General features: G+C 38.9%; 1 protein-coding gene across 2 annotated transcripts in view; it reads right to left on the reverse strand.

Annotated features, from left to right (window-relative positions):
- LOC126175403 (copine-8-like) overlaps positions 1-19,427 on the reverse strand; it is a 206,673-nt gene that overhangs the window by 60,599 nt on the left and 126,647 nt on the right. For both annotated transcript variants that reach the window (XM_049922195.1, XM_049922196.1), the window contains exon 7: positions 13,116-13,251. In XM_049922195.1, coding sequence (XP_049778152.1) covers positions 13,116-13,251 — 136 coding nt within the window. The remainder of the gene's footprint in view (positions 1-13,115; positions 13,252-19,427) is intronic.

Below are 19,427 nucleotides of genomic sequence, written 5' to 3' on the forward strand. Positions count from 1 at the left end.
ACTGACGAACCATAAACCACACTCCCATAGTCAATTTGGGATTGGACAAGGACTCTGTAGAGCTGCAGCAGCGTATGGCGATCTGCACCCCAAATGGTGTTGCTCAAGCAATGGAGGGCATTGAGGTGCTGCCAGCACTTCTGCTTAAGCTGATGAAGATGAGGGAGCCAAGTCAATCGAGTGTTGAAAACCAGTCCTAAGAATTGATATGTCTCCACTACAGTGAGTGGATTGTCATTAAAATAAAGTGCGGGTTCCAGATGAACGGTACGATGCCGACAGAAGTGCATGACATATGACTTTGTGGCTGAAAACTGGAAGCCGTGGGCTAGATCCCATGACTGCGCCTTGTGGATGGCACCCTGGAGGCACCGCTCAGCAACAACAGTACTGGAGCAGCAACACGAAATGCAGAAGGCATCTGCATACAGAGGGCCCAACAGCTGTTGCTAGACCGTTAATGGCCACTAAAAATAGAGAGACACTCAATACAGAGACCTGCGGGACTCCATTCTCCTGGATATGGATGGAACTATGGGAGTCATCAACTTGAACATGGAAAGTACGAAGTGACAGGAAGTTTTGGATAAAAATTGGGAGTGGGCCCTGGAGGCCCCACTCATACAATGTGGCAAGGATATGTTGTTGCCAAGTCGTGTCATATGCTTTACGTAAGTCAAAAAAGACAGCCATCAGGTGTTGCCGTCTGGAAAAGGCTGTTCGGATGGCAGACTTATCAGAGGTAGAGTGAACCTGACGGAAGCTGCCCTGACATGGAGCCAGCAAGCCACGTGACTCCAGGACCCAACCCAACCGCCGACATACCATACATTCCAGCAGCTTACAAAGAACGTTGGTGAGGCAGATGGACCGACAGCTATCCATGTCAAGTGGGTTTTTACCAGGTTCAAGCACAGGAATGATGGTGCTCTCCCACCATTGTGATGGAAAGACGCCATCGCACCAGATCCGGTTGAAGATGACGAGAAGATGTCATTTGTTGTCACATGAGAGATGTTTAATCATCTGGCTGTGGATGCGATCAGGCCCAGAAGCTGTGTCGGGGCAATGTGCAAGGGCACTGAGCGTTGTAGGATCCATTGCAGCATGTAGTGAATGAGAGGACGTTTCCTTCCAGCCACCATTTGAGTGTGCGAAAGGCTGGGGGGTAATTCTCCCATGCAGAGGTTCGAGCAAAGTGCTCGACAATTGTGTTTGCGTCGGTACGTAACTTGCTATTTATGGTAACACCGGGGTAAGCTTAACTTAGAGGACATGACTAAGAAATCAAATCTACCTTTATAGCATTTGTAGTATTACGGAAAGATTTTGACAATATTGACTGGGACACAATATTTGATATTATGAAGGCAACTGTGATGAGATACAGGGAGTGAAAAGTTATCTACAACTTGTATAGAAACCAGAGTCTTAAAGAGTTGGGACATGAAAGGGAAAAGTAATTGAGAAATGAGTGAGACTAGGTTGTAGTTTACTCCCACCATTATTCAATCAATACAGTAAACAAGCAATAAAGAAAATCAAGGAGAAATTTTGGGAAAAAGAACTTAAGTTTAGGAAAATAAGCAAAAACCTTACAGTTTGGCAATAATGATGAAATTCTGTCAGAGATGGCAAATGAATTGAACAACATGTGAAAGGAATGGATAATGTCTTAAAAATATGTTAAAATATAAACAACAATAAAATAAGGGTAATAGAATATTGTCAAATTAAATTATGCAGTACTGAGGAAATTATAATAGGAATTGAAACACTGCAAGTACTCAACCAGTTTTACTATTTGAGGAGCAAAATAAATGATGACAGTTGAAGTAAAGAAATAAAATACAAACTGGCAACAGTAAAAGTAACAAAAAGATGCAAAAAGACCAATTCACTTGCACTGAATATAAATTTAAGTACTAATAAGTCCTTTCTGAAGGTTGGGGTTGATTTGGGGGAAGAGACCAAACAGCGAGGTCATCGGTCTCATCGGATTAGGGAAGGATGGGAAAGGAAGTCGGCCATGCCCTGTAAAAGAAACCATCTCAGCATTTGCCTGAAGCGATTTAGGGAAATCTCGGAAAACCTAAGTCAGGATGGCCGGATGCGGGATCAAACTATTGTCCTCCCGAATGCAAGTCCAGTGTGCTAACCACTGCGCCACCTCGCTCGGTTTTTCTGAGGTATTTTTGTTGAGTGAAGCCTTGTACAGAAATGACATGTGAACAATAAACAGTTCAGACAAGAAGAAAATGGAAGCATTTGAAATGTGACACTGCAGAATTATGCTGAAGATGAAATGGGTAGACTGAGTACCAAATGAAATGTGACACTGCAGAATTATGCTGAAGATGAAATGGGTAGACTGAGTACCAAATGAGGAGATAATGAATAAAATTGGGGTATGGGCGGAGAGGAATTATTGCACAGCATGAGCACAACAAGGGATTAGTTAATAGGGAACCGTCCTGAGGCTCCAAGGAAACATCAGTTTGGTAATGGAAGGAAGTGTGGGGGTTAAAAAATGTAGGAGGAAGTGAACAGATGAATACAGTAAGCAGGTTTAAATGGATGAAGAATGCATTTGTTATACAGAAATGCTCAGGACAGACTAACATGGAGGCCTGCATCAAACCAGTCTTCTTAGTGAAGAGGATGGTGACAACTTATATTTTATCATCATTGGTGATAACAACTGTCAAAGAAAAAACTATAAATTTGTTTTATAATTTGTGAGCACCGGACATGGAGAGTGAAGAAAAACTACTGTGAATAATTGTGATGGTATAAAATATCCTTGCATGGCTCATTTTTTCATTCTGAATTTCTTACTATCTATCTTGATTAAATCTAATGGCCAAGATATTATTTAGTATTCTACCACAGGTTGAACAAAGTGTTATTTCTCAAGAACTGTGAGTACTGTGCCAAGTTCTTAGGTTGGCACTACGACACCAACGACAGCACCCTCTAGCCGGCGCTGTGCAGCTCTACGAGCGTCGCTCCAGATTCTACCCATTTGATTCCGAGTAGACGACCAAGCAACATTGTTTCTAGTTCATAGTGGGCAAACTACTACAGATTTTGCCTGTGTAACTTTTGTGAGCTTTGATACATCCGGCTTTGCACCTACATGCTCCTCAGCGCAAAGTTACATATGTCACTGACTAATATTCTCTATTAAATGTACTGTTACATAAAAAGTTGTACTGAGAATTTTACCTCACTTGCTCCTACTCGCTTCCTACAATCGGCCTACCCTTTAGTTTACAAGAGCAGACCCATGCGCCGCCTTCCAGGCGGGATACAAAAAGTACAGCTTACTTAAAATGTATCTCAGGTACAACTTAATTAAAATGTATCTCAGAACCTATGAATCACATGTAGTGTGTTATTTTATACTCGTGGCTGAATTTTATAATTTTGTTTGTGAGCTACAAATGGCCTATTGCGCTATATCCACTTTCACAGCAAACTACTTCTTTTGCCAGGTTAAAATCTATATTTTTTTCTATGCTGTTGATGATAGTGCACATAAATATCATACATACATTACATGGAAGAGCCTTATGGATACAGAGCAGTTTTTGTCTCCCTTTATCTGAAATACAGCTATCATCACACTGTTCTAGTTTTCAAGGATTTTCTTCCTCCAAAGACATTTCGCAAGTGATGCTGAAACTACCTTTTGTATTACTATTTCTACTATAACACCATCCCCAGTGACCTTCACTTTCCATATTTTGGATGGCTTGATACATCTCCTCTGGCATTAGTTCCGGAATCTCGTTATTTTCATTACTGTAGTGTCACTATCCAGTTTAAGTGAAATGAGTAAGAAGTGGTAACAAAGCTGTGTAAAGTACTGCAGTAGCAATTGCAGGCTGGTAGGAACAATATGGCACAATGTGGGTCAGAATAACATGTACGCAAAAGCATTCGTTTTTGGGCTAACCAAGCTGAGCAAAAACTTGCACCAGGCAACAGTAATAGCTAAGTGGGTAGGATAATGTCACCACATCATGACAAGACACTTGTGAGCTAAGTGACTGGGGGCAGGTTTCAGTTAACAATGTGCCTCAGAGCCATAAAAATAAGTTTGAATTTTAAGGCAGATTCATTCGGAGTCCAGCAGCAACACAACCATCATGCCAGGGCATTGCCAGCTCCAGCCACGAGTTTGAGACCAGGTCGGGCCAGACACCGTCAGAACAGAGTTCCTTGCAGGAGTTGGTGAAACAGCACTGCTGACCTGCTATTCCCACCTGTCGCCATCAAACTCTTGCCAGAGTGCAGCGGGTCATGTCCCATGCACAGCTGTCTCCATGCACCACTGCAATAAAAGCGTGCAGAACTGAGTCGCCAGGAGTAAGCATTCCACAGAGGGATGCTGCTGCAACAGAAGGAGCATGCCGCTGACATTGTGAGCCATAGAACAGTTACTTGGCCTGCTAGGTTTCCAGATTTAAATCCTCTGGATTTTTTTCCTTTGGGGATGCCTTAACTCCAGAGGACATGCAGGAATGCATCGTGCTTGCTTGTAATTCTCTGCTGGCCGACAGTTGGCCTTTCGTTGACATCACAGGGTGTTTGTAAGTGCAACTACTCACCAGGACAGAAGCAAGCAAGCAGGACCATGAGCCTGCACCGGTGAGGGTCACCGCAGTGAGACTTGTTTGACTTATCTAGCTAATGATGCAACATGTGTTTAAAATAGAATAAAGCAATTCTTTTGGTCCGCAATGTATCCACTGGGCTTTGCAGCCCATCAACACCACCCCTCGCCCTACTGGGTGCTCCTGCACTCAACATTATTAAGTGCATGTGTTTTTGACTCATGCTATAACCTATATAAATATTTTTATATGTATAACTACTTGTACAATTTTATCTCTGTTATCAGGTACTGTACCAGCAAATAATGGCTGTACACTATCCGCAGTTACACCATAGCTCAGTCACAAGCTTGCACCACTGACTTTACTTTACTTATTTTAATCTACATTTGCAATTTCTCGCCTTTTGGTTCTGTTAAGTTCTAGCATTGACTTATTTTTATCCTACATGAAAGAGTCTGTGATCAGTTGCAATTCAAAAGTGGATTAGTGCTGTTAAGTCATGTACAATTTCTGTTATCATTTCATAAAATATTGTCAATCTTCCTTCTAGTTGCAACTGATTCTTGCAATGACCATTTTCTAATTATTTTCTTCTTGAAGTATATGTTACAAATAAATATGCTGTTCATATCAGCAAACTATAGTATCAGACAATCTTTGTTATTTGTATATCATATTTGGAGCTCCACAATAAAGAACCTTATTTAGTTTTTGGTCATACTTATGCATTAAAATCTCTATTATCAAAAGATATCTGCTGCCATTCATCAGCTTTCAGCTTCTGTAACTCTTTGTAGAGGTCTTCTACCTGTTCATCAGAAAGTGAGTATGTTGTTCATGGATCTGAATTATTATTGCCCTGAAATATTTTTTGTTTATTTTTAAAACAAGTCTTGCTATTCTGTCATAGATTCTTTCAATATCAGTAAATTGTTTATAATTTTTTTGCTTACTATAAATCCTAAACTAAAATTCCTCTATAGTAAACCATGTGCCAATTTTAATTTCATCTAGTCTTAATTTTTTGCCATGCTTCTGATAGCTGTACTATAACCCAGTTGTTCTTATTTAACTTCTCTTCCAACTCCAAGTTCCCATCTCCGGAGTTCTGACAGGTTGGTGTTAGTGGGAAGTATCCAGATAACCCGGACGGTGTAACACTGTGCCAAGATGTGCTGGCCGTGCACCAAGGCATGTTTAGCCACAGGGTGATCCTCATTACCAACAAACACTGTCTGCCTGTGTCCATTCATGCGAATGGACAGTTTGTTGCTGGTCATTCCCACATAGAACGCTTCACAGTGTAGGCAGGTCAGTTGGTAAATCACGTGGGTGCTTTCACACATGGCTCTGCCTTTGATCGTGTACACCTTCCGGGTTACAGGACTGGAATAGGTGGTGGTGGGAGGGTGCATGGGACAGGTTTTACACCGGGGGCGGTTAGCCCTTCAGCATATCCTCTCTTCTCGCTATCCGCCAGGCCTCAATCTCCGCTAATTCCTAATTTCAATCTGCCGCCGCTCATACCTCACCTGTCTTTCAACATCATCTTTGCCTCTATACTTCCGTCCCGACTGACATCTCTGCTCAAACTCTTTGCCTTTACAAATGTCTGCTTGTGTCTTGTATGTATGGATGGATATGTGTGTGTGTGCGAGTGTATACCTGTCCTTTTTTCCCCCTAAGGTAAGTCTTTCCGCTCCCGGGATTGGAATGACTCCTTACCCTCTCCCTTAAAACCCATATCCTTTCGTCTTTCCCTCTCCTTCCCTCTTTCCTGATGAGGCAACAGTTTGTTGCGAAAGCTTGAGTTTTGTGTGTATGTTTGTGTTTATTTGTGTGTCTATCGACCTGCCAGCGCTTTTGTTGGGTAAGTCTCATCATCTTTCTTTTTAAATATATTTTTCCCACGTGGAATGTTTCCCTCTATTATATATATATATATATATATATATATATATATATATATATATATATATATATATAATAGAGGGAAACATTCCAGTTTGTGTTTGTTTGTTTGTGTGTCTATCGACCTGCCAGCGCTTTTGTTTGGTAAGTCTCATCATCTTTCTTTTTAAATATATATATATATATATATATATATATATATATATATATATATATATATATATATATATATATATATTACAGTACAGTGTTAAAGCTTAATATTTCTATTATTACCCCATTCCCTTAAAAGGCACAACATTCATATACTGTATTTATAGATTTATTTATACCTATGCAAGAATTCATCTATGATATGGAAGGAGTTGTCAAGGAGATATGATTTCAATTTATTTTTGGAGCTATTACTGCTGTCTGCCAGACACTTTATTTCATCCGATAATTTGTCAAAAAATTTTATAGCAGCATATTTTACCCTTTCTGTGCCAAAGATAGGTTGAGTAAAGGATAGTGTAAGTCTTTCTTTATTCTGGTGTTATGATCATGAATGTCACTGTTGTTGTTAAACGGGTCCATGTTATTGAGAACAAATTTCATTAGTGAGTAAATGTACTGTGAGGCTGTTGTAAGAATTCCCAATGTTTTAAAAAGATGCCTACAAGATGTGTGACTATGAGCCTCACACATTATTCTAACCAATTTCTATTGAGCAGCGAATACTTTTTGTCTAAGTAGTGAGTTATCCCAAAATATTATTCCGTGTGACATAGTTTTGTTTTCACCCATATATGTTTCAGCAATTTTTGTGTTGAAAGGTGGAATTCCTCTACAATTTTCTTAGCAAGCATGGAAATATGAAGAACTGCAACATTCATAACATAATTAAGATCATGCTATTGTCTATTTAGCCAAACTTTGCAATACGAAGTGCTGGTGCAGAAGTAACTGACCATGTTATATCAATTGATGGCAATACCCGAGTTCTTCATTCCACCTGGGCTAGAAAAACTAAATCTAAGGAACACAATACTTTCAATCCAGACCCAAATATTTCTAAATCTCAGAGATGGCAATCAACACAACCTGTTCAAAGATATGAGTGGTGCTTGTTCTAAGACACCACTTACAATAAAGCAGCTCATACTCATGAATAACTGTGGTTAAAGGAATAGAAGGGCATGGGGTGGGAAAGAGATAGGAAGGAAGGAAGGTCTTCGAAAAGAATAGGGTACTGCACGAATGCAATAGTGAGAGCTAAAGATTGGTGCCAGATGGAGACTCGAACCCAGATGCTCCAATTCTCTAGAATGGTTACTGCCTTGGCCAGACCCAAATTACAAACTTCCCACTAGTACTTATCAACAGGGATCTGAAGTATACAGTTCATATTGTCATTTAGCAGTGTTTCTGTCACTTGTAATGTGTTTACTACAGTGAATGGCAAACAATGTGTTACCGTGTTATTTGCAATGAGGATTGGTGAGCAGCCCATCCATATTGGTCGATCAATTTGTATTTGTCCCCCAGAAATCAAGTGATCAAGGCTGTTACTTTATAGTACTAAAAGTCACGCAGCATGAATGTCTGCACTGGATGTTGGGATATGCTCTGTTCATATTCTCAATCTGTACAAAGTATATTTAACAGTCATTGCTATTAGCTGTGTGTGTGTGTGTGTGTGTGTGTGTGTGTGTGTGTGTGTGTGTGTGTGTGTACATCACTGTGCATTATTTATACTTGTTTGTTAATTGGTATACCATCTTTAAGAAGAGTGGCGATGTGTCTAATTAGTATTTGCTTAATAAACAAACAATTACATATGAGAGCCACTGAAATGCAATGCCCAGAGTGATGTTTATGAGAATATCAACTTCTTAGATGAAATATTTTAACGGTTGAATAAGATTTTATCAGAGCTGAAGTCAATATTGCTAAATCAACAATCACGTGTGGTACAAGAAAGAAGCCTTCTGTCAGACAGTATAATAATGTAATGACTAAATTAATAAGCAAACAAATGTGACAAATGAAAAAATTGAAGAATTGCCAGTACATTATTAAGTTACTGGAGGCAGGCACAAATTATTAACTAAATAAAACCGAATATAATCACTTTTTGAAAATATAATGTAAGTGGATAGATAAAAACACCTATTCCCAAAGTGGCGGCAGTGACATGAGAACATGCATATAAAGGTATTGAAGTTTGCAAGCTTTTGGAGCCAGTGGGTCCTCTTTCTGGCAGAAGGGTTGAAGGGGAAGGAAGAGGAGTGAAGGAGTAGTACTGGTGAGGTCTAGGAAATGGACAACAGTTTGGAAAAGTCGTCCAGGAGCCTGGGTCAGGAGAGACTTACCAGACAAGATTTAAAACCTGAGAGCTTAAAGGTGGAAGATACTGTAATATGCAAGACAGAGATTGCTCCCAAAACTTCATGCATGAGTCAATAACAGTGCAAAGCTAAGAGCACGGTATGTGACAGAGGTGGGAGAGGGATAGCAAAAAGCAGACAGGTCCACTGGATGTAATTACCCCATCAGTCTAGTTCAAAGGCAGATTTCCCAGGCCATCACATCCAATGTTGACACTGCTGATCCCTCGAAAAAACAACTCAAGATCACCCGCTTGTCACTCAATACCATCCAGCTATTTCAACAAAGCTGTGACTTCCTAAAATCATGCCCTGAAATGAGGTCCATTCTGTACGAGAGTTTGCCTACCACACCTAGAATAGCTTTTTGTCGCCCTCCCAATCTCCATAATATCCTTGTCAGACCCTATGCTCCTTCTGCACCCATCTCAATACTCTATGGCTCCTAGCCCTGAGACTGTCCCTGCTGTAAGACTTGCCCTATGCACCCTCCTACCACCACCTATACCAGCCCTGTACCTGGCAATTACATATTACCAAGGGTGAACCACCTGTGAAATGACACAGCATTTACCAGCTGTTATGGAAACAATGTTCAGCCTTTTACATCACCATGACTATCACCAAGTTATCAGTCAGGATGAATGGGCTTAGGCAGAGGGATTATCCTGTGAACACACAATATCCTGTTGTACAGTATGCTCCACAACATGACAGTCATGACCTCGATGCGTTTCGCCACACATGCTTATGGATTCTTCCCCCATACACTAGTTTTTCAGAACTCCACAGTTGGGAACTGTCACTACATGGCCTTGGTTCTTGCCACCCACCTGGCTTTAATTTATGTTAATTCCTTTGGTCTCAGGATTTCTTCACAGTAACTATTCCTTTCTTTACTCCCTTTTAGTTTTCTGTATCTTTCATTTCTGACCTGTCTATTTTTTGCTGCTTCGCTCCCACATCGATAACGCACAAAGTGCTCTGCTCTCCTTAACTCATGCAGGATGTTTTGGCAATAATCTCTGTCTTGCATATTACACTATCTTCCATCTTTAAGGTCTCACATTTTCAAATCTTATCCAGAGCAGTCCACAACAATCAGTCTTTCTTTCTCACCCTGACCAGCAAGTCTCCCCTGACCTGGGGTTCTGGGTGACTTTTCCGAACTTGACCCCTTTTCCCAGACCTCAGGAGTTCTTTTCCTTCACCCCCTCCCCCCTTTCTTCCTATTCAACACTTCAGTTCCAAAAGCCTTCAAACTTTAGTACCTTCATATGCATGTTCTCCTGCCGCAGCTAGGTGAGTAGATTTTTTTCCCTATCCAGTTACATTATAACTAAATAACACACAACTCTCTCACAGTTACAGCTACACAAAGATACCTAAAATGTCTACTCAGCAAAATAACTGATTGTTGTAGTACAGCAGACATACACCAAAAACTCAATAAACCCATTAAAACTAAAAACTGTGTAACAGTTTTCATATTTTTTTTACGTATGACATTCTGCTATGTGTTGTTATGTTGATGCATAAGTTTGTAACATCTTCTATCTATTCGAAAGTTTCCACATCATACACACTTGACAATTAAGGAAGATACAAATTTATCATAAATATCTTTCTACACTCTGACACTGAAAAACATAAACACAAGTTTAAAGAGCAGTTTCACATTGAAAGACACAGCCGTGGAGTCTGCAGAAAAGAGAATAGAAAAGCTTGCGGAAGTGTGGATGATGCACTACTGAACTTCAAATTAACATCTTTTGTTATGACAGTAGAGTGCAGATACATACTGTGTAATTCTTTGATGTAGTTTTCTCCAACTTTTCTTACTGAACTGTTGCTAAAAAAAGGTTCTGGTACTGAAGTTTAGCAGTGATTCTTATGTTTACATATTGTATAACAATGTTACATCACTTTATGTGTACAGAGTGACCGATTCATTCTATACAAGATTTCCACAAAACACAAATGTCATATGATGACTGACCAAATACAGTTTATTATTTTAGTTACTGACTGATGAGTGTAAATCATTGTGCATCAACTATTTAAGATGACATACAATAGTATTCCTCAATATGAAATACCATTCAGCTCAAAATAACCCTTTCCAAGACGGTTAACCAATTTTTCTTATAAGAATTTACTGCCAAAATTATCTTTGCATATTGTGATAAGGTGTTAGACCACATCTCATTTCCCTTCCTTGTTCCTCAGTTGAATTGAAGCAGTGGAATGTGTTAAAGGTATGTGCGTTTCCCAATGTGTAAGATTTTTTAAAACTGGCGAAATCCAATGTGTATTCACAACACTGACAGCAGCAAAATCAGTTCAAATAACAAATGCAACATAATAAGTAAACTTCTTGCAATTGTAATGCAGCTAGGCTGTAAACATGTACTACAAACTTCTGCATTAACATAACATTTCAGTAAAATTACAGCAAAATTTCATTTTATATTGTGCTTCCCGGAGTATACTTTCCCAAGATTCAAATGAAACAATATTGACAAAAATGTATATTATTTCATAAAACTGCTACTGTGGCCACCATTCAAGAAGGGAGATACCAACATATCATGAAACTGAACTTCCAGACAACATAAACTGTTTTTGGCAGCAAGTATACAGCATATATCCCACAAAATTACAGTTAAATGGGAATTCTTTAGGAAAAGGACCATGTTTACGTCTCAAGACAACCACCTCCAGAGATGCAACTCAGTGCATTTAAACTACCATCTACAAAGCTCTAACAGCAACATCTTTAAGCTCTCTACAACATCAATAGCAGAAATAAATACTTTACCAAGGAGATGATCTCAATAAAGTTCCTCCTGTGAAGAAAAAAATGATCTTAGGCCATTTGTGCACCACTGAGAAACAATAGTTAGTGTAAATTTACTAAAAAATGAAATGAAATGAAATTTAAGGAATACTTTACAGTACTAAATGTGACTCACCACTTGATGCTAACCTAATTTCACCATGAAAGTAAAAAAAGAAATGAGAGCAGAAATGTACAAGTGTCTGAAAACCATTTTCTAATGGTATGAGTAAATATGGATTTCTTCTTAAAGGTATCAAGAAATTTAAGCTATCAGCTGCAATCAATTTCATGCAAAAGCAATATGCTGAGCTTTTAAATAGTTAAAAATTGGTAGCATTCATAAATACATGCATTAGAATAGCATGTACTACAGATCACCCAGGGAATACTTACAAGAGAACATACATTTTAAGACAGAAAGTGTAATAACTATGTAAAAGAAAGCATAAATGTGGAGGAAGGAAGCAAATGTGCGAAAGACGTGCACCAGGCCAAAAAAATGTCATTAATGAAGGAAAGAGATGACTGTGAGGCTGAATAAGAGGATACATGAAAACAGTGAAAGGTTTTGAGGAAATTATGTGACTCGTAAGAATATGCTAAACAAATAAAAATAGCAGCACTTAAATAAAACTCTATCAGAAAGATTGCTCCATCATAAATAGTGGACAAAGCAGAGGTGTTGAAGTGTAGTAACAATGACAAACAGAAAATTGTACACATGAAACACATTCCCAAACAGGAGAAAATGTCAACACACAAATGCATTCACTATAATTCATTTTCTGTGGGTTAGTATGAAGCTTAATCTGCTTCATAAATGATAGTAACTGTTTTCTACCAGTACAATTCTAAAATTTGCTTTTTTATATCAGTACTGTTCTAACCTTTGCTTGTATCATTAAACTTTACAACAGGTGTAATGTGAAGACACTAAAGGCAGTGATACAACCTTCAAATTAACAATTTATACTATCACCTTCCTCCTTTCCTTCCTTATCAGCTGAAGAATATATAATATGCAGAGTTCCTGTGCAAAGCATAAAAACTGTTTCATGCTTACATTTCTGAAATATCCTTTTTAAGTGATATTAAATCTTTTGTCAAGTAAATTATTAAATAAGTCTGCTTGGACATTATAACATGTGGCATTACAATAGAATCTATGATAACAAGAACTTCGGATTATTTATACTTCTACAAAACAGATATTCTTGTTGTGTTTTTATTTGGAGGCCATATATGTTATGCACTTTCCAAAAAACACAATCTGAGTGTTCTATGTAACATGAGATTAAACCACATGGGAACATTATTTCTCATTCCCACTCTAGAACAACGCAACAATTTACTCAGCTGCATTCTTACCTGTGAAATCTATGGCTATAGTGCAATTCAGCTGTGTACCTCCTTCTTTTACATAATCAAGGAAAGAGTAGACTTTTTTGTATTCATAACGGAGAAGCCTCACCTCTCCAGAATGTTGGTATGACTGGTTTTTTGCCTGAGGAACGAGAAAGAATAAAGAATTGCATTACTTCTTAATTGCTACACAATACTGGAGATTCCTCCAGGACTCTGAAAGCTGAGGTAATTTCATATTTCCAATTTATTTATTTATTTACAAGTACAATGGTGTAGTTCACCATTATTAGTCCCTTCTTTAAGATGGGCAACTCCACAGATGCCAATATTGACTGGCCAGTCTGTCTCTTCATATCATTTCTCAAAAATTTTGAGAAGTTAATTTACTCAAAGGTTGTCAGTCACCTCTGAAGTAATGGGTCACGTAGAGATGTGTAATAAATTTCTAAAGGGCTACTCTAAACATTCATAATGAAAATTCTAAACAATTGTAAACAAAAGAATAGCAGCAATACAGAAGTCTTGGTACGTACAGATTACATTCTTTGCTATTAGAGATAATAAATGTTTATGGAATATTTGATTCAGCACATACTTGGTTTAGTTACCACAAAAAAGTATGCAGAAATTTACATTAAGATTGTCAAGTCTATCACAGAGAGATCCACAGAAAATGCTAAAAAAGACATCTCTCTAGGAGAATATCATTGTCATTCCTTGTTTCGACACAAGGCAAGGTTCCAGGTTCGAATCCAGGCCTGGCATGTAGTTTCAGCCTTAAATAAGTTTCAGAATATTTATTTATTGCCAGTCAGAATCACAAGTTCAGATTCTTTTGGTCATTACCAATTTGGTTTATTTAATACACCATATTCAGATCTACAACAGTTTGATATAACATATGTACAATATGCTAAATGATTAGGTCTACCAATGTCATACTGGAAGATCTAAATACGGTTTGCTACATATACTGAAAACAGTAGCCACTAAAAAATTGTATTTCTGTACACAAGGGTAATACTTTGATTTTAAATTATCCAATTTTACATTTTTTGCAATTCTACGCCATTAATTCATAGCCCCTGTGAAAAACCCACAAGATCAATGCTAAAATTCCTTGGTTTTATGTTTCTTCCTAGTAAAATTTACTTGATTCTACGTTCTTATACTGCAGTGCTGAAATTACAATAGAAAGAGAAAGAAAGAAAACTGGCGTTCTACGGATCGGAGCGTGGAATGTCAGATCCCTTAATCGGGCAGGTAGGTTAGAAAATTTAAAAAGGGAAATGGATAGGTTAAAGTTAGATATAGTGGGAGTTAGTGAAGTTCGGTGGCAGGAGGAACAAGACTTCTGGTCAGGTGACTACAGGGTTATAAACACAAAATCAAATAGGGGTAATGCAGGAGTAGGTTTAATAATGAATAGAAAAATAGGAATGCGGGTAAGCTACTACAAACAGCATAGTGAACACATTATTGTGGCCAAGATAGATACGAAGCCCACGCCTACTACAGTAGTACAAGTTTATATGCCAACTAGCTCTGCAGATGACGAAGAAATTGAAGAAATGTACGATAAAATAAAAGAAATTATTCAGATAGTGAAGGGAGACGAAAATTTGATAGTCATGGGTGACTGGAGTTCGAGTGTAGGAAAAGGGAGAGACGGAAACATAGTAGGTGAATATGGATTGGGGGTAAGAAATGAAAGAGGAAGCTGGCTGGTAGAATTTTGCACAGAGCACAACTTAATCATAGCTAACACTTGGTTTAAGAATCATAAAAGAAGGTTGTATACATGGAAGAACCCTGGAGATACTAAAAGGTATCAGATAGATTATATAATGGTAAGACAGAGATTTAGGAACCAGGTTTTAAATTGTAAGACATTTCCAGGGGCAGATGTGGACTCTGACCACAATCTATTGGTTATGACCTGTAGATTAAAACTGAAGAAACTGCAAAAAGTGAGAATTTAAGGAGATGGGACCTGGATAAACTGACTAAACCAGAGGTTTTACAGAGTTTAAGGGAGAGCATAAGGGAGCAATTGACAGGAATGGGGGAAAGAAATACAGTAGAAGAAGAATGGGTAGCTCTGAGGGATGAAGTAGTGAAGGCAGCAGAGGATCAAGTAGGTAAAAAGATGAGGGCTAGTAGAAATCCTTGGGTAACAGAAGAAATATTGAATTTAATTGATGGAAGGAGAAAATATAAAAATGCAGTAAATGAAGCAGGCAAAAAGGAATAAAAACGTCTCGAAAATGAGAGAGACAGGAAGTGCAAAATGGCTAAGCAGGGATGACTAGAGGACAAATGTAAGGATGTAGAGGCTTATCTCACTAGGGGTAAGATAGATACTGCCTAAAGGAAAATTAAGAGAGACCTTTGGAGATAAGAGAACCACTTGTATGAACATCAAGAGATCAGATGGAAACCCAGTTCTAAGCAAAGAAGGGAAAGCAGAAAGGTGGAAGGAGTATATGGAGGGTCTATACGAGGGCGATGTACTTGAGCACAATATTATGGAAATGGAAGAGGATGTAGATGAAGATGAAATGGGAGATACGATACTGCGTGAAGAGTTTGACAGAGCACTGAAAGACCTGAGTCGAAACAAGGCCCCCAGAGTAGACAACATTCCATTGGAACTACTGACGGCCTTGGGAGAGCCAGTCCTGACAAAACTCTACCATCTGGTGAGCAAGATGTATGAAACAGTCGAAATACCCTCAGACTTCAAGAAGAATGTAATAATTCCAATCCCAAAGAAAGCAGGTGTTGACAGATGTAAAATTACCGAACAATCAGTTTAATAAGCCACAGCTGCAAAATACTAACACGAATTCTTTGCAGACGAATGGAAAGCCGACCTCGGGGAAGAGCAGTTTGGATTCCGTAGAAATACTGGAACACGTGAGGCAATACTGACCTTACGACTTATCTTAGAAGAAAGATTAAGGAAAGGCAAACCTACGTTTCTAGCATTTGTAGACTTAGAGAAAGCTTTTGACAATGTTGACTGGAATACTCTCTTTCAAATTCTAAAGCTGGCAGGGGTAAAATACAGGGAGCGAAAGGCTATTTACAATTTGTACAGAAACCAGATGGCAGTTATAAGAGTCGAGGGACATGAAAGGGAAGCAGTGGTTGGGAAGGGAGTAAGACAGGGTTGTAGCCTCTCCCCAATGTTATTCAATCTGTATATTGAGCAAGCAGTAAAGGAAGCAAAAGAAAAATTCGGAGTAGGTATTAAAATCCATGGAGAAGAAATAAAAACTTTGAGGTTCGCCGATGACATTGTAATTCTGTCAGAGACAGCAAAGTACTTGGAAGAGCAGTTGAACAGAATGGATGGGGTCTTGAAGGGAGGATATAAGATGAACATCAACAAAAGCAAAATGAGGATAATGGAATGTAGTCGAATTAAGTCGGGTGATGTTGAGGGTATTAGATTAGAAAATGAGACACTTAAAGTAGTAAAGGAGTTTTGCTATTTGGGGAGCAAAATAAGTGATGATGGTCGAAGTAGAGAGGATATAGAATGTAGACTGGCAATGGCAAGGAAAGCGTTTCTGAAGAAGAGAAATTTGTTAACATCGAGTATAGATTTAAGTGTCAGGAAGTCATTTCTGAAAGTATTTGTATGGAGTGTAGCCACGTATGGAAGTGAAACATGGACGGTAAATAGTTTGGACAAGAAAAGAATAGACACTTTTGAAATGTGGTGCTACAGAGGAATGCTGAAGATTAGATGGGTAGATCACATAACTAATGAGGAAGTATTGAATAGGATTGGGGAGAAGAGAAGTTTGTGGCACAACTTGACCAGAAGAAGGGATCGGTTAGTAGGACATGTTCTGAGGCATCAAGGGATCACCAATTTAGTATTGGAGGGCAGCGTGGAGGGTAAAAATCGTAGGGGGGAGACCAAGAGATGAATACACTAAGCAGATTCAGAAGGATGTAGGTTGCAGTAGGTACTGGGAAATGATGAAGCTTGCACAGGATAGAGTAGCATGGAGAGCTGCATCAAACCAGTCTCAGGACTGAAGACCACAACAACAACAACAACAACAATTACAATAGGCATTCCACAGAGTAAGATTATGGCCGAACTACTGTGTTCACATTGTGTCTATGATTCACTGTTTTTGGCTACGGAGGGAAAACTCATCTTTACACATGATGCAAATACTGGTGTTCACAATATGATGAAGAGGATAGTTGCTACTTACAGTAAAGATGGCACATTGAGATGCAGACAGTCATGAAGAAGTGACTGTTGCATATAGGCTTTCAGCAAATCTGTTCTTCAGAAAAGAAAAACCCACACATTAACACAACCAAGTGTAACCCCCCCCCTCTCTCACTCTCACACACACACACACACACACACACACACACACACACACACACATTCACTACCTCCACCTGCTCCAGCTGGGAGGGAGAAGGGAGGAAAAATGGGTGGCAGAAGGTGAAATACTCTTGGATGCACTGGTAGAGAGCACAATAAGTGTGAGGAGAGGTGAACTGTGAGGAGGTGACAACATAGAGGGGGTGGAAATAGTTGGGTGGGGGGGGTGGGGTGGGGGGGCAAGGGTAGGGACAGCTGGTCGCTGTTACTGTACTCAGCATCCACTTTTTTCTCTACTTTCCTGTGTTTCTTCATCAGCTTCCAAACAGCACACATACAAAGCCACACTGTATCAACAGTCTTTTCCATGTACAACATACAGCTACCTAACCCTGCAGATTGTTGGTATAGTATCTCATACCTCAAATTCTTCCTGCTGATAATTGTAATCATTCCTGCACACAAAATCATCCTGGTCTCAACCTACTGTGACCTACTGTCACTCTTCTCTCCACCCAACTGTTTCCGTCCCCTCTGTCCTCTTCCCCACACCCTCATTGTGTGTTGCTCTCTGCCAGTGCACCCAATGGTCTTTCGCTTTTCTTTGCTCCTCTCCTGCTCTCTGTTTTTCCCTTCTCTCCCTCAGCCACAACCTCCTGATGATGTGTCATATCCTGCCACCTCCAGTCCCTCTGCCAGGCAGCATTGATTCCTCTTCATCCAACTGTACCCTGCTATCCCTCCCCCTTACCCACACCCATTCTAGATTGTTGCTCCTATTGAACACGTTTTAGCTGCAATATTGCCAGAAATAGTTGCCATGTGTGTCATGTGTGTGAGGTGTGCTTGCTTGCATGTGCATTTTCTTTTCTGAAGAAGGCTTCGGCTAAAAGCTTACACGTAACAGCAGTTTCGTCATGCCTGTCTGCAACTCAGTGTGTCATCTTTACAGTGAGTAGCCACCTATTCTTTCATACTGCTGTTGATATTTGAACCTGTACTTTCCATTGTTTAAATATTTGTGTCAAATTGAATAAAAATGTGAAAGCAGGAAAAACACTAAACACGTTTCTGTGAAAGTTAATAGCATATTTTGGAAAATTGATCTGGCTTCATTCACTCATTTATCATTTTTCATAGATACCATCATCGAGGAGAACATTTAGGGATCTGTAACGAGTTAACATACGTATTAACAAAAGATGAGGAACTCACAGAAACCTTACTCCATGTACTGTACTAACAACAAAATGTTACTATAGTGATTAGTGCTATTCATGCTCATGATGGCTAAATTTAATCAAGTCAATTAGGAAGAAAGCTACTACTTTGAAAAAAGCTGCTGCCTCCACAGTTTCGCTGTGCAGCTGCCATTTATCTGTTATTCGTAGCTTAATATTAATTGACCACACTGGTGTTCTTCTACCTTATTTACAGTACATTACTACTTGTCATGCAACTCTGCAATGAACAGTCCTATTTGCCATGCAGCTAACAAAACTTTTCATTTCCTTCGATATTCAGATAATTTTTATGAAGAGTGGCTAATGGGTATGTTTATAACTTTCTTTTGAACTGGCAGGGATTCCAAATTTCTTGCTTTGTGTTAAATGGAAGCTTACTGAATACCTTCACATCAGAGCATGAAACTCCATTCTCAACCCTAAGCAATGAACAAAGTTTACATGAACATTATTTCTGTTTCTTATATTTAACTGTGTAAATCACAATTCAGTTGAAACTAATTTTATTATTAGCAGCAAAAACTGTAACTGACTAAACAAATTGTGAAACAACTGTAAGAATTCCAAGTTCATTAAAAACATACAAAACGTGTAGTAATTTTCTTTACACTATGCTCTCATTGCTTACTTCTGCTGAATAAACAATCTGGACAACAAGGAGAGAAAATATGTAAAAACAAGCATACAATTTGTCCTTATGCCAACATA

This window comes from Schistocerca cancellata, chromosome 3 (genome assembly GCF_023864275.1).
Source record: "Schistocerca cancellata isolate TAMUIC-IGC-003103 chromosome 3, iqSchCanc2.1, whole genome shotgun sequence".
In the NCBI taxonomy this organism is placed as follows: domain Eukaryota; kingdom Metazoa; phylum Arthropoda; class Insecta; order Orthoptera; family Acrididae; genus Schistocerca; species Schistocerca cancellata.